General features: G+C 36.7%; 1 protein-coding gene across 2 annotated transcripts in view; it reads left to right on the top strand.

Moving 5' to 3' along the window:
* Positions 1-14945, top strand: part of LOC148956327 (uncharacterized) — an 82177-nt gene that overhangs the window by 31811 nt on the left and 35421 nt on the right. For both annotated transcript variants that reach the window (XM_089094962.1, XM_089094959.1), the window contains exon 2: positions 11039-11885. In XM_089094962.1, the coding sequence (XP_088951088.1) occupies positions 11039-11885 (847 nt within the window). The remainder of the gene's footprint in view (positions 1-11038; positions 11886-14945) is intronic.

Below are 14945 nucleotides of genomic sequence, written 5' to 3'. Positions count from 1 at the left end.
GTCTCTTTCTTTTGAAATAATGCCTCTGCTAAAAACCAGTACAATTATTGATGAAATAAATAAAATACAAAACTGTTGTAAGACCAGGTTTAACAAAAAGTAAAATAGTAAATTTAGGCTGAAGATTCTCAATTTCTTCAGTTTGTAGTAGAAAATATTTAAAAAAGGAATTTGTTACTATTTTCTACGTTTTAATGGCCCAATAGGCACTAATATATATACTTGTTTCCTTGTTTAGGAAGTCTTGAAAAGGAAAAAGGGTTATAAAAGAGCATCAGTACTATAAGTCCTAATACTATGTATATAGGCTGTGTGCAAAGTATGTTTTGGTCTTGAGAAGGCATGGGAGTTGTCAGCCCTACTCATTTAATTTCTGCTTGTTTTTAGTTTATCCCGGTTATTTAGTGTAGTTTTTGTTCTTTTGGGTTTCATTTATTTAGTGATGGTGATTTGTGGTAGTTTTACACTTGTTAGATTATTTGATTTAATTTCTGCTCATCTTTGGTGTTCTTTACTTTCCTTTGAAAAACTAATTTTGTAGAAAAAGTTTTTAAAATTAATTTCTTTTCGTTTTTTATGGACTTAGTCTTTTTCATGGAAAAAGAAAATGATATTTTATATCTTTTTAGTTTTTTTTTCTGTAAGAGTTCATAGTTTGACTTGCTATTTGTATGTTGGGGAAATTTTTTCAAGAATTGTGTAACAACATAGACCCTTTTGAAAGTCTTGACACAAATATTATTGTTTAATTTAGTTTTATACCTCCTCTAGTAGACCTGAAAAATAAAACTTAATACCATTTCCAAAGAATTATATCTATGCTCTTTGACAACCTGAATGCATTCACACTCTTTTGATTCAGTTAAATTGTCAGCTTAACACCCTCAGTCTTTCTTGGGATTTTGCTGAGATGTCTTATTGGCAACCAGCATACACACAGTGCCTTTCGATTAAGTTTTAAAGCAACATTTAGTTTTAAAGCATAATGGGCGAATTGCATAGCTGTGGGGAGGGGGGGGGGGGTTGACATTCCCAATATCCCTAGAGACAGTAGCCAATGGGCCGTTCAACTATGTTGAACAAAATGTTTGTCTTATAATTTTGATTGAAATTGTTTGAAAAATTATGGGGTAAGGAGGATGGTTGCTTGCCCTCCAGTGGCTTTTGACTCTTAAAAAGAGCATTAGAACTTTTAATTTCCAATCGATTTAGCTTCTTTAAAAGTTTCAATGATAGTACTATCTATCATAGAACAGTGCTGCCTATAATTTTGCTTATATGCCCTTTTGAAAACCTGCAGGCATATCATCTTTTGTTTTATTTGAAACTCCCCCAAAAAGTTCTCTAAAAGTTTCACCTTAATGCCCCTAGTTTCATTATTTACAAGAACCGTAGAAGTTGTATTAAAAGTATAAACTCATTGTCCTCTTGCTAGTTCAAAATCCGCCACAACTTACTCTGAAAGGTCTAAATTCATAATGTAAGCCGTTCTTGAGGTAAATATTCCTTGAAAGCTTCACCTTAATACCCTTTGCTTGTTTAGTAGCAATAGTTGTAGCAGCAGTATGCACATAGCGCCTTTGGGTTTCTTTAACATCCCTTTTCAACACACGATGAAAGTTTCAACTTAATACTATCAACCATTCTTGAAGCACTGCTGATACATCCTCTTGACAACCTATGTGGGCAAAGTGTATTTCGATTTATTTCAATATAGTTTCAATAATGCCAAACATTTTCGCCTAATACCCTTAACTTTAATAGCAGCAGTGGTAACACAGGTAGTTGCAGTAGTAGCATTAATAGTAGTAGTAGCAGTCGAATTAACAGTAGTAGCCTTAGCCTTAGTAGCAGCAATAGCAGTGGCAGTAGTAATAATAGTAGAAACAGTAGTAGTAGTAGCATAAGTAGAAGCAGCAGCATTAGGATGAAAATGCTGTATTTTGGTTAGTTCAACATCCCCCACAGCAAGCCCTGTAAGTTTAAACTTCACTCACAAAACTATTCCTAAAATGTTGCTGATATGCCCTTTTGACAACCTGTATACATACGGCAGGTTGTAAATCATGTATTGATTTAGTTCACCCCCCCCCCTTAAAAATTCCCTGGAATCTTCACCTTCATACCCCTAGACATAGTTGTAATAGTAGTCACAGTAGTATTAATAGTACTAGTAGCACTAGTAGTCAGGGCCGTCTGGTAGGGGGAGACGCCCCCCCCAGTGTTTTCGGTCACTCAGTAAAAAAAAGTTGGTTTAAATCGTGGCGCAAAGCGTTACGATTTTCCCGACGCCGCTAAAATTCTTTGTTCAGTTCAATAAAGACCACGAGAATACTGACATGTCGTTTACAGAAATTTTGAACTTGGTCGGTAAACGCAGCAGTTTTACCGACTCCTACCATGATTTTACGGATGATGCCACAATTTTCCATTTGGTTAAACAAACAAAATTAAAATGGTGACATGATATGTACCGAAATATAAATCTCGGTTGGTAAATGCACCGGTTTTACCAACTTGTGCAGTGATTTTACATATTGTATTTGAAACGGACATTATGTTAATTACTGACAAAAAACAGTCGGTAAAAATGACCAGCCAGAAGGTAAAATTACTAGCCCCCCCCCCCCTCAAACATTTTGGCTAGTAACGACACTGCTAATAGTAGTATTAATAGTTATAGCACTAGTAGCACCAGTAGTATTTAAATATTGCAGTAGTATTAAATAAGCAGTAGTTGTATTAAATAAGCAGTAGTATTAAAATATGTGCAAATGTATAGCCAAAATTTGTTTCTAAAGTATTATATTTTTATCATACTTAGGTATATTCAATTACGATTGAGCGTCAGAAAAACATGTTAGAAGAATATTAGGTAGGGAGTATTTCATGCAAGTACCGGATGGTCCCGCTCCGCCCCATTTTATCAACGTATCAGTCAGCTATTTTCATATTAGGAAAATGGTTGTCACTGGCGTTCCGTCTGCTTTTAGGAAGTTAAATATCTTATTTAAAAATTCCACTGACCTCACTAGAAAATTAAATAATTTTAAATTGGAGGAGAATTCGATTCTCTGCAGTTTTGATGTTGTATCCATGTGTTCTAATTGCAATTTTCAAATGTGTGAATAATTATTAAATAGTAAAATACAGAAAAATTTCGATTTGTTACAGGATATAACCTTGGCTAGCATGGATATTAACGTTATAATGAAATTGGTTACTTTGGTTATGAATACTCTTTTTACTTTGGTTTTAGAGCAGGGTTCTATAAACAGGTGTTTGGTTTATCGAGGGGAGAACCTCTTAGTCCTCTTCTGGCAAACCTTATCGTGGATTATGTAGGTTTTTGACGCAGTAGGTTTTAGACTTTTACAGTGAGAGAAGGAGGTCATACCCAATCTCTTGTTTGTTATTATTTGAAAAAAACTACGTTTTCTAAAGAGTTAAAGAGGCTGAGTCACAAGTTCGAACCTTAAAACTTACAGGGATTAAAAGGTACAGTTGAGGGGGCTGCCGCCCCCCAAACCCCCGCTTTCGCAGCCTTTGAATAAAAAAAAAAATTTAAACTGAAAGTAAGGAGCGACATTAAAACTTAAAACGAACAGACATTTTTCCGTATATGAAAGGGGCTGTGCCCTCCTCAACGCCTCGCTCTTTACGCTAAAGTTTGACTTTCTCACAACTGTTTTTTTTAACAATAAAAACTTAACAATAAAACTTAACAATAAGCTTTCCCAAGAAAGCTTATCATCTAAATTTCAGCCCGATCAGACAACGTTAAAGGGGGGCTGTGGTCGTAAAATTTAACATGGGCTCTTATAGGAAAACGAGGTTTTTCGTAAATGTAAATTCGGGGGATAATTTTTTCGGTCTGAAAATATCAAAAGGCCCTAACAGGTCGAATTCTGCTTCGAATGAGTCCTCATTTACCCGGATCAGTTGCCAACTGTGGCCTGTAGGCAAGGCTAACAAGAAAAAAAAATGAACATTAAGTGGCTATATTTGGTTTTTGGAAAACAGGGAAGGAGTAATCGGATTTAGCTTAAATTTCGAGGATAAGCTCCCGGGCCCTAGGAAAGTTTAACCTCTAAATTTCAGCCCAATCGGACAACGTTAAAGGGGGGCTGTGGTCGGAGGGTCGAAACTTCCGGCCCACTTTTACCCATGAAGATAAAGTCGGAGGAGGGTGAAATTTTGCACGTTTCTTAGTTTGAGCTTGGGCTACAAAATGCGATTACCGCTGTCTCTCTGTAACCGCTAGGACCGGAAATCGCTTAACATTGTGGTGGGTCGCCTCTTTATAGAGACACAAGTGTGCCTCCTTGATGATTTTTATTCGTTTCAAGCTGGATTTGCATATTCAATTTAAGTTTCACTCGTTTTAGGATTTATTTATTAATTTTCTTTAATATCTATTGTATGTTTGTTTGCATTGAGTGTTTATTTAATTTCTCTTTCTTTTAAGTTTCAGTTATACTTCAATAGGAAAATATTTTTTTTCGTTTTAAGCTTGATATCCATATTCAATCTAAGCATTACTTGCTATAAGATCTATTTATTCATTTATGTCATTACTTGTTGTTTGTTTTTGCTGTGATTGTTTTTTTTAATTTCTGTTCGTTTTGGGTTTCAATTGTTCTTTAATAGTAATTTCTGGTCGTTTTGATTTTGAATTTTAAAATGTATTTGTATCTGATAAGCTTAAGTTTAAAATGGCCTTTACTTTTCTTTAAAAATCTTATTTTCCAGAGTTGTTTTTAAAATTATTTTTTGTTCTTTTTTGATAGCAAAAAGTTTCAAGTTTTAAAAAATTCCTTATTTCAAAATAAAACTTAAAAAAAAAAATCAAATATTCATCAAAGTATCAAAACTGGTATCAAAATAACAATATCATAGGCAGCGCGCTAGTGCTGCCTAAGTAAAGAACGATGTGGGCACAATGTGTTTTTTTTTTCTCCATACCCGGGCACTTCGTATCGAAGGAGTTGTCTTAGAAACTTCGAAAAGGGCTCATTCGCTCGGGAATTGGTGTGGCTCGTGCCCTTTTCAATAGTCGAAAGTGTTTGGAGGGCAACTAGTCTCCCCCCCCCCCACGCCCATCATTCCCCAAAACACATCCAATCAAAATTTTGAGATAGCCATTTTGTTCAGCGTAGTTGATTTCCAGATAGAAAATATCTTTTTGAGGAGGACACTCCCCCACAAGCCTCGGGGTAAGGGTTTTAAGTTATGCCCTGAGGGCATATAAGAACAATGCTGGCACAATGTACCCTTTATTATTTTTTCCTTTAGAGCAGGGCACTTCATATGGAAGGTGTCGTCGTAGAGACTTCAAAAGGGGCTCATTCGATTGTAAATCGAGACTTCTAGGGTCCTTTTTAATAGTCGAAAGTGATTGGAGGGCAACAAGCCCCCCCACGACTATTTTCCCCCAAACACATCCAATCAAAATTTCAAGATAGCTATTTTGTTCAACGTAGTTGATTTCCAGATAGAATTTTGTTTTTGAGGAGGACACTCCCCCACAGCCTTCAGGGCAAGGGTTATAAGTTATGCCCTGGGTGCATATAAGGTTTTTATAGAAGGCGTTGTCGTAGAAACTTCAAAAAAGGCTCATTCGATTGGAAATTCAAAGGGCTAGATCCCTTTTTAATATTCGAAAGTGATTGGAGGGCCACTAGCCCCGCCCCCACACCCAACATTCCCCCAAACACATCCAATCAAAATTATGAGATAGCCAATTTGTTCAGCCTAATTAATTTCCAGATAGAAAATATGTTTTTCAGAAGGACACTCCCCCACAACCCACAGGGCAAGGGTTTTAAGTTATGCCCTGTGGGAATATTAGGTTTTTATCGAAGACGTTGTCGTAAAAACTTCAAAAAAGGCTCATTAGATTGAAAATTAAAAGGGCTAGTGCCCTTTTTAATAGTCGAAAGGATTGGAGGGCAATTCGCCCCCCCCCCCACAACCATCATTTTCACGAACACATGCAATTAAAATTTTGAGATAGCCATTTTGTTCTGGGTAGATGATTTCCAAAGAGAAAATATGTTTTTGAGGAACACACTCCCCCACAGCCCTCGGGGCAGTGGTTTTAAGTTATTCCGTGAGGGCATACAAGAACGATGTTGGCACAATGTACTATGTATTATTTTTTTCCTTTAGAACAGGGCACTTCATATGGAAGGGGTCGTCGTAGAAACTTCAAAAGGGGCTCATTCCATTGGACCCCTATGCCTTCCCAAGGCCAGAAAAAAATTTGCACTTTACTGAAAAAATACAAATGAATGTGTATTGTCAGTTTAATATACATACACTGATATTTAGTAATCAAAATGTTAATATTATTTGATTTATTAAAGATATAAAAGTAAAATCATTTACATTTTTTCAGTAAAGTGCAAATTTGTTCTGGCCTTTGGAAGACATAAGGGTTTTGCGCCCAACTTATGTTAATTTCTGCTCGTTTTGAGTTTGACTCGGTTAATTATTGTAATTTCTGTTCATTTTGGGTTTCATTTATTTATCGATGCTGATTTGTGGTAGTTTCACGCCTGGTAGATTATTTGATTTGATTTTTGCTAATTTTTGTTTAATGGAGTTCTTTACTTTTCTTTGAAAAACTTATTTTTTGGAAAAAGTTTTTTTAATTAATCAAAGTGAAAAAATGGGTTTGTGTCAACCTCGGAGTTTTTATTATCTAATGTTGGAACTATTTTTAACAAAATGGCTGTCTTAAAATTTTTATCAGATGGGTCTGGGGAAAAAGGGCGTGGGGGGGGAATAAACTTTCGGTCTCTTTTCACTCTTTAAAAGTGAACTAGAACTTTCGATTTTCAATCAAATGAGCCCTCTCTGAAGTTTATACGAGTATCCCTTCTATAACAACAATATATATATCCCCAGAGTATAACTTACAACGCCTGTCCCTGGGCTCTGCGGGGTTCTATAGACACCGGACTTTTAATATCTGATGTTTGAACTGTTCTTCACAAAATGGTCATCTTAAATTTTTATCGAATGGGTTTATCCATCCGATAAACCCAAAGGCGTGGAGGGCGGGAGGGGCTAGTTTCCCTCCGGTCTTTTTTCACTCTGAGAAAATGAACTACAACAACCCGCTCTGAGGTTTATTCGAGCATCCCTTTCATAAGAACCACATACGGCCCCATGACATAGCTTAAAATGCCTCCCCCCCGGGCCCTTGGGGGATGTGTCGACACCGTGTTTTATGTTATCTGACCTTTGAACTATTTTGGAAAAAATGGCTCTCTCAAAGTTCTTATCGGATGGGTTTGAGGAAAATAGACCGTGGAGAGGGGGGCTAGTTGCCCTCCGGTATCTTTTGACTCTTTAAAAGTGAACGAGAGCTTTCAATTTCTAATCATATGAGCCCTGTTCGAAGTTTATTCAAGCATACCTTCCATAAGAACCATATATGCCCCAAGAGCAATACTTACACCGCCTTCCCCGGGCCCTGGGGGGGGGAGGGGTTGTGTCGACACAGTTTTTTTTATCTAACCTTTGAACTATTCTGAACGAAACGGACATACGTAAAGGAGTTTTTGTTATATGATCTTTGAGTTATTATTACCAAAATGGTTACCTCAAATTTTTATCAGATGTATTTGGGAAAAAAGGACTTGAGGGTCCAGTTGCCCTCCGATCACTTTTGACTCTTAAAAAGGGCACTAGAACTCTCGATTTCCAATTGAATGAGCCCCCTTTGAAGTACATACGACAACCGCTTCTATATGAAGTGCCTCTGGGGAAAAAATAAATGGAGTTTGGGGGGAGGCTAGCTGCCCTCCAATCACTTTTGACTCTTAAAAAGTTAATTACAAATTTCAGTTTCCAATCAAATGAATTTTTTACGAGCAAATAAGTGATATAGTAAATTAAACACTTCTATTTCTTCTACGTCAGCTGGTTCGACAGCTGAATGGATAGGGTCATTAGTGAAATATACATATCGGCGTATTTAGTTCATAAGTTCTCCGAAAACCTTAGGTATACAGTTTGTTTTGTTTTTTAGCTTGACAGAGAAAATAGGGTGTTGAGAAGTAATAAGAGTCAAGGTAATTCCGAGCGCTGTGTTTTAAGGTGTTCCAAACATCTTTCAAAAGTTGACATAGCTCAAAAATACATTATTTTCAGGCAAGTGAAACAAACTACATTTTTGACACTGTAATACCGGTTTTGAATCACCAGATTCTGGCAATATAAAGAGTCATTTCTACAAAACCAGAGACAGAATGAATTTAAGTCGTTTTGGTTAATATGTTCAAGTTGCTTTTACGTTGTGAAACGTTTTTTATGACATGTTGCACTCTAATCGTCGTCAAATAACTACTTAAAATGACAACTTAGCTAGTGTTAGTTAGCCCTTTTGTGCCCTCAATCCGCTTTCATTTCTACGTTCGAAGCAGGGAGCGAATCTACAACATTTCATTGGGGGGGGGGGGCAAGAGGGGTTCTACTTTCGGATATTCAAGGATAATGGGCTATATAATAATTTTTTCTCCACATAACAGGGGGGGGGGCAACTGGCCCCTCTTTGCCCCTCCCAAACGACGCCCCTGGTTAAAAGCTAAACTTTTTCACCACCCAACAGTTCATAAGCATTGCGTCAAAAAGTGTCAAGGTAAAAGTGTTGGCAAAATGAATGAATCTTGGATATTTTGAGGCTCTAGATGAAAGAGGTTTGGAAATCGATATTAAGGATTATATTTCCGGTGCAATTATTTGTATGTTATTTTTCTGGTCTCCTACGTACTATTTTATTGTCTCAGTAAAAAACAAAAGTTTCGCTATCATTTCGTAGCTGAGATTCAGGTTTATTTATCTACCGAATTAAATTTTGGGAATTTGGATTTAAATGATTCTTTACATATAAAATGCGATGACCAAGGTGCTAAAAATCATTGAAATAGGGAGGACTAATCATTTTTCCCGCCTGTTTCGATCCTTCTCCAAGAAAAAGTCAAAATAATATTGTAATTCTGGCTTGGTGAATCCATTGATCTTAAACTGATAAATCCAAAGATGTAAGTATCCCGTCTTTTTGGTGTAAGTTACAGCTGCATACTTTTTGCATTTTCGCTTGTTTCAGGGGGAGTATGAATCTTAAAGGGCCAAATACATGAAGCGATACAAGCTACAAGCCATCTTATGCACAAGCAGCGCGTAAACTAGTCTAGTGTACTTGATGCACTCGCTTCGTTGGCTGCTTTTAAAAACACTCTGGAAAAGGTTGAACTGCTGGTGACCTTGCACGCAATTCACTAGCTTTTGAGTGAGCTAGTTTGTAAACTAGGCACTAGTACTCACATTAGCTTATGCACAAGTTGCTACTAGCATACTAACTTGGAAAATATTACAGTGGTTAGCCTTAACAGCAGATTACAATACTTAGTTTCAACACGCCAGCTAGTTGGCTGAGCAAGTGAGAAATTCTGTGTTTACTCGACTACTGGCGTACTCATCAATTGACCGGCTTTTTATAAGCCGGCGTCTTAGCTTGTAAACTCGCTCCTTGTACTTGAGACTTAAGAAGGCTAAGTTGTATAAGTTAGGAATAAATCTGGAGGAAGAGACAATACTAGGTACCGAGAAAACCGACAGAGTAGATAGTTTTATTTAGTTAGAATTACTAGTAGCTCAGGTTGATGCGGTGAATATATAAAAAGTTATATGGCCAAGAAGCAAAGAATTTACTCGCAGTTGAAGAAACACTATGGAAGTATAGGACAAAGATTAGGGTACTACAGGCCATGATAATGATAGATTTTAAGTATCGTTCGGAAACCAAAGTGACCCAAAAAGTATTTTCAAGAATGTTTGCGTTTTATCATCATGGGGAAATAAGGCTGCGAACCTTGCGATTAGAATATTGGATATTGGATATTAGAATATCCATTTAGAATATTAGAATATTGGATTAGAATAGCTACTGTGATGAAAGTGGTCAAGTATGGTTCTGCAATATGGGTGCTCGGAAAAATTAAAATCCCTTCTATTAAAATCATGGTAAAGCAAAACCTGTGGTAGTACTTGCCTCTCCCCCACCAACCTGAAAAAATATCCTGGTGGCCCTTTGTTACCTCAACATTTGCTGAGAGCTAGTGCAACATTAGCTGAGAAAGTGATCAGCCACATTTCTCATCTTAGAAAGCAGTGGTAGCTCTGGAAAATCAAATTCTACTGCACATACTAATCACCCATGCAAATAATAATTAATTATTCCCAGAGTACTAATGGCACATCATCAAGTAACAGCTGAAACTGCAAACCTTGGCATTAAAAAATTTTAAAAAAGAAAAATGAAACTGTATCTTCCAGTAATTCTAACTAGAAAAAATAAAATTCTATTTATTGCTTGATCACCACAGCAGTGGCTTTTAATAATCAACCAAGAGATACATACCGGCAAGATTTTAGGCATTCGTTTCAATGATTGTATATCAAGCAACAGACTGTTCAAAGACATTTTTCAAATGTAATATAAAGGTGTGTAGTGAAAGGAATACGATAGATATTTCATAATTTATGGGTGAAGGATGAAATGACACTAAAATTTTGCCATTTTACCCAAAAATTCTTACGCGCATTTTACGATTTGTGAAACTCCTAATTTTGGGGTTTTGACCTCAAGGTCAAAACTCCAAAATAACGGAAAGTTCCAGGAATATTCCGTTTAAGCGATCCGGTAGATCTGTGATAAATAAAAAAATAATTAGGATTCCCGGAAACATTTGAATATGACCAAAAAATTTGCCAACACAGTTTTCACTACTGATCGAATGGATGGGATTTCCATTGAAGAAGTTGAAGGAAGAATAACTTATTCTTTATAGGGTAGTAGCGTGTAAACTAAGTGTAAAGTGTTGACGATCAGATTTTCCCTTGCAAGAATCCGAAAAATGCTACCCAGTGAGGCTAACAGATTTTTGCTGTACTTTTAATTGTTGAAGTCGTTTTTTTATTCTTGTACCTAAACTAAGGTTTAATTATGTAATTCTATCTGTTAAAGGTGTCAGAAAGCACTAAAAATAGTGATACAATGTCAGATATTAGCGGTACAAACGAAACTGATGCTATACACCGCCGAATTGCTGAGGGAAAGGCTAGCTCACCAAAACGAAAAAGACCTAGTACTCCACTAAGCATAAAAAAAGCTAGGTCATCTGCCTCGCCATTAAAAGAAGCTAAAGAAAACTTGCATCCAGCCGCAGAAAGGCTACAAACAAGTGAAAAGGTTGTGTTGCAGAAAAACAAGAGCGAGCTGATAAATAGTGAAAACACAGTTGAAACTGGAGAAGATGAAAAAGAACTTGAAAATACGCTGAAGGAAAGTAATAATACCATGTCATCAGGAAAAACTATTGAAGTAGATAATTTTGACCCATCAGTTCTGGCTTTGAGTGCCAAGAAATATGAGATAAGTAATAACCCAAATTCATCTAAAATTGACGAAAGTGATGCAAGATCAACTAAACTTAATGAAACTGTTGCAATAACAAACGAAAATGAAGAGATCAAAAACGAAGAAAAACAAAATGGAGCTAAAACATCCTCCTCTCGTCGAAAAAGTCAATCTCCTACGAAATTTACATACGTCCCCAAGTCTAGAAATTCTCCAGAAAACACACTGAATGGTTCCGAAAAAGTTAGAAAGTCTAATAGAACACCTAAAAAGAGTGTGCTTCTGAAAGAGCATGAGGAAAGCCAAAAATTGTTTAAGAAATCAGAGACAAGTGAGGTTCAATCGCCAGAAAAAGACAGCAGGGAATTAGAACCACCATTGAGCCCTAGTAAGCAAAAAACGGGAAGACCAAAGGGTAGTAAAAATAAGGCTCCGAGACGAGATAAAGGAAGGGGTGAGTTTTCACTTTTTTGTGCTTTTGTCAATTTTATTTTGTCACATGAATTTGTTGAATTTATGAGCCATTTTACGACATTTTTCGAAGGTTCAATTGCTTCCAAATTTTATCGGCACTTGCACCTCCGAAGATTAAGTAATCATACAGCATCAGTATTCTCCCATCTTGTGTAATATTTCTTGTGTAAATAAAACCACGTAAACGAGTAATTGGGCACAGCAGAAAATATAAAACATATTTTATCATGCAAGATTTGACCGCGCAACGTTAAGCACAATTACCTGCGTCCGCGGTAAATAAGGTTCGAATCTTAGATATGACAAGTTTTTGTCGTTGGGATGAATAAAGACTTTTTAGTCTTAATGGAGACTAAATATTCGAAAACAATAAATATAAATTATATTTTAAAACTGGTTTTTAAAATAGATTAAATAGTAGAAAATATTGTTTTTCTCGAGAATCTGAGAAAGTAAATGAAAACGAAGAACAAAAAACGGAATGATCTATATATAACTTGATCTTTTTAACTCGTTTCCTTCAACTCACCGACGTTTTTCATATTCATTTATAGTTTAGACAAATTTATATCTATATTATGTAAGCCCAGTCTGTTTAGCGCCCTTCGTTTTCACTTCTATTCATAGGTTCACGAGAAAAAAATTATGCTTGATAATCTATTTTAGAAACGAGCTTGGAAAAAGAAAAAAAAATGTATATTTATCATTTGGCTTGATAAGAAGAAATGCATCCCGTCAAGGCTGGGAATGTTTCAACCTATACTAAATCTATCCTGGCTTTCAAATGAAAACTGGTGAACCCATCGTTGTTTTGAAGTTCTTTGATAGTCAAACCCTAGTCCAGAGAAAGACCAATCGTGGTTGCAGCGGTATCTGCAACCTAGTAAAGAGCGAACTGTAGCCCACAGTAATTAAAAGTTAAAAAACGCGTTTTGAAATAAACTGCCTGGTGAAAAAAAAAAATGCCATCTGACACTGATTCAGGAGTGGTAACTATTATTTCAGTTCGTCTTAAAAGTAAAAGTTTGTTGCGAAACCCCTCGAAAATGGTGTCAAATCGAAATGAAAAGTGTACCTTTGGAATCAGCATGGTTGAAAACCTTGTGAAGAGGTATTACATTCAACCACCTTGAACGACAAGGACAATCACTTTTTTGCATGGACAGTACTGATCTACCTCCCGTTTTTTTTTTAATTTTTTCCCTTTTTTCCAGGCCTAGCGGGTTACCAGAACATCATAGAGAGCGTCTTAACGGCTCATTCAAAAGCTATTTCTCACGTCTACGTGCTTTTTATAAATTCCGCCATCTGCAAGTGCCATATGGCACTTTTATGCCATTTCTTGACGGGTGGCGCGAGTGGGCCACCAGAACATCGTAGACAGATTTTTTATAGCTCATATAAAAGATATTGCTCATATTTACGTCCTTCTTATAAGTTCTACCATCTGCAAGTTTCAAATGGGACTAAAAACGGCGCTTTTGGTGCCATGTCTTAAATGGAAAATCTGGGGGTATTGGGCTAGCAGAACTTTTAAAAGTTATGTTTGATGGTTCATTTGAAAGCTATTGCTCATATCTACGCAGTTAGTATTAATTCTACCATTCGCAAGTGCGACATAGCACTGAAAACAACACTTTTGGCGGAAAAGCTCTGAAGTACAAAACAGGTACTATTGTAATAGTCATGTTCCAGAACCCCTAACTGGAGTATTACAAGAACCCCTGCCGTACACTCCGCCTCCCAGTCCCCTTAGTAAGTTTCATAAATCGTCTGCTCACCAGAAAAATACTCCAACATTAGCGGGCTACCACACCATCGTAGATAGATGTTTAATGGCTCAATTAAAAGGTATTGCTTATATGTACTAGGTTCTAACAAATTCTACCATCTATTATATTTTACGGATTTCAATGTTAGCGTAACTAGTTTCTTTGGAGAACCTACTATGAACTCTTTGTCATGGTGGAAGCAGTAGCTCACTGGTGGATCCAGGGGGCCAGGGCCTCCCCAAAATTTTTTCTTGTGCCCTCTTTCCCTGTTTTTTTTTCTTTTTTAACTCTTTTTTTAGAATAAATTTGTCAATTTGGTTGATTATTGTCACCTTTGTCACATTGGCCTCCCCCCAAGATTTTTCTCATTGGCACCCTTTTCACATTGGGCCCCTCAAGATTTTGCTCTAGATCCGCCCCTGAAGTAGCTGCAACCTAGTAAAGGGCGAACCACTGCCCATAGTAACTAAAAGTTAAAAAACGTTAAAACGGTCTTTTTTTCTTCTTTTTTCTCGGCCTAGAGGGCTACTAGAACATCATAGAAAGATGCTTAAGAGCTCATACAAAAGGCATTTCTCATATGTACTTCTTTTGTATAAATCCCGTCATCTGAAAGTGCCATATGGCACGGAAAATGGCACTTTTTTTGCTGTTTCTTGAGGGTAGGGGATAGCGGGCTACCAGAACATCTTAGATAGATTTTTGATAGCTCATATAAAAAATATTGCTCATGTCTACGTTCTTACTGTAAATTCCACCATCTGCAAGTTTCAAATGACACTAAAAATGGCACATTTTGTGCCCTATCTCAAGTGGAAAAGCTGGGGCTTGTGGGCTACCATAACTTTTTAGATTGATGTTTAATGGATCGTTTGAAAACTTTTGTTCATATCTACGTGTTTATTATCAATCCTACCATGCGTAAGTGAGATATAGCACTGAAAACAACACTTTTGGAGCCACTTCTTAAGTGGAAAATGTTGAAAGTATAAAATGGTATCATTGTAATAACTATAGTCCAAAACCCTTAGCTGGAGATTTACAAGAATACCTCCCGTATGCTCCTCCTCCAGGCCCCCTTAGCGAGATACGCAATTAAATTCCTGCAAACACCAATATATTAAATTACATTATTAGAGGCGGGGTTCTGTTAGTACAGCGCTGGACTTCAAATTAGATTATCTTGCGTTGGATTCCTGCTTGGATTTTTGTTTTTTTCAATTTACTACTTTTCAGACAATCCACTATTTTTGCAAATGTGATGCAAG

Source organism: Artemia sp. Qi Xiang Cuo, chromosome 1 (assembly GCF_049724085.1).
Source record: "Artemia sp. Qi Xiang Cuo chromosome 1, ASM4972408v1, whole genome shotgun sequence".
NCBI lineage: Eukaryota > Metazoa > Arthropoda > Branchiopoda > Anostraca > Artemiidae > Artemia > Artemia sp. Qi Xiang Cuo.
Note: the sequence above shows the minus strand (reverse complement) of the source record. Positions and strands in the feature narration are given on the sequence as shown.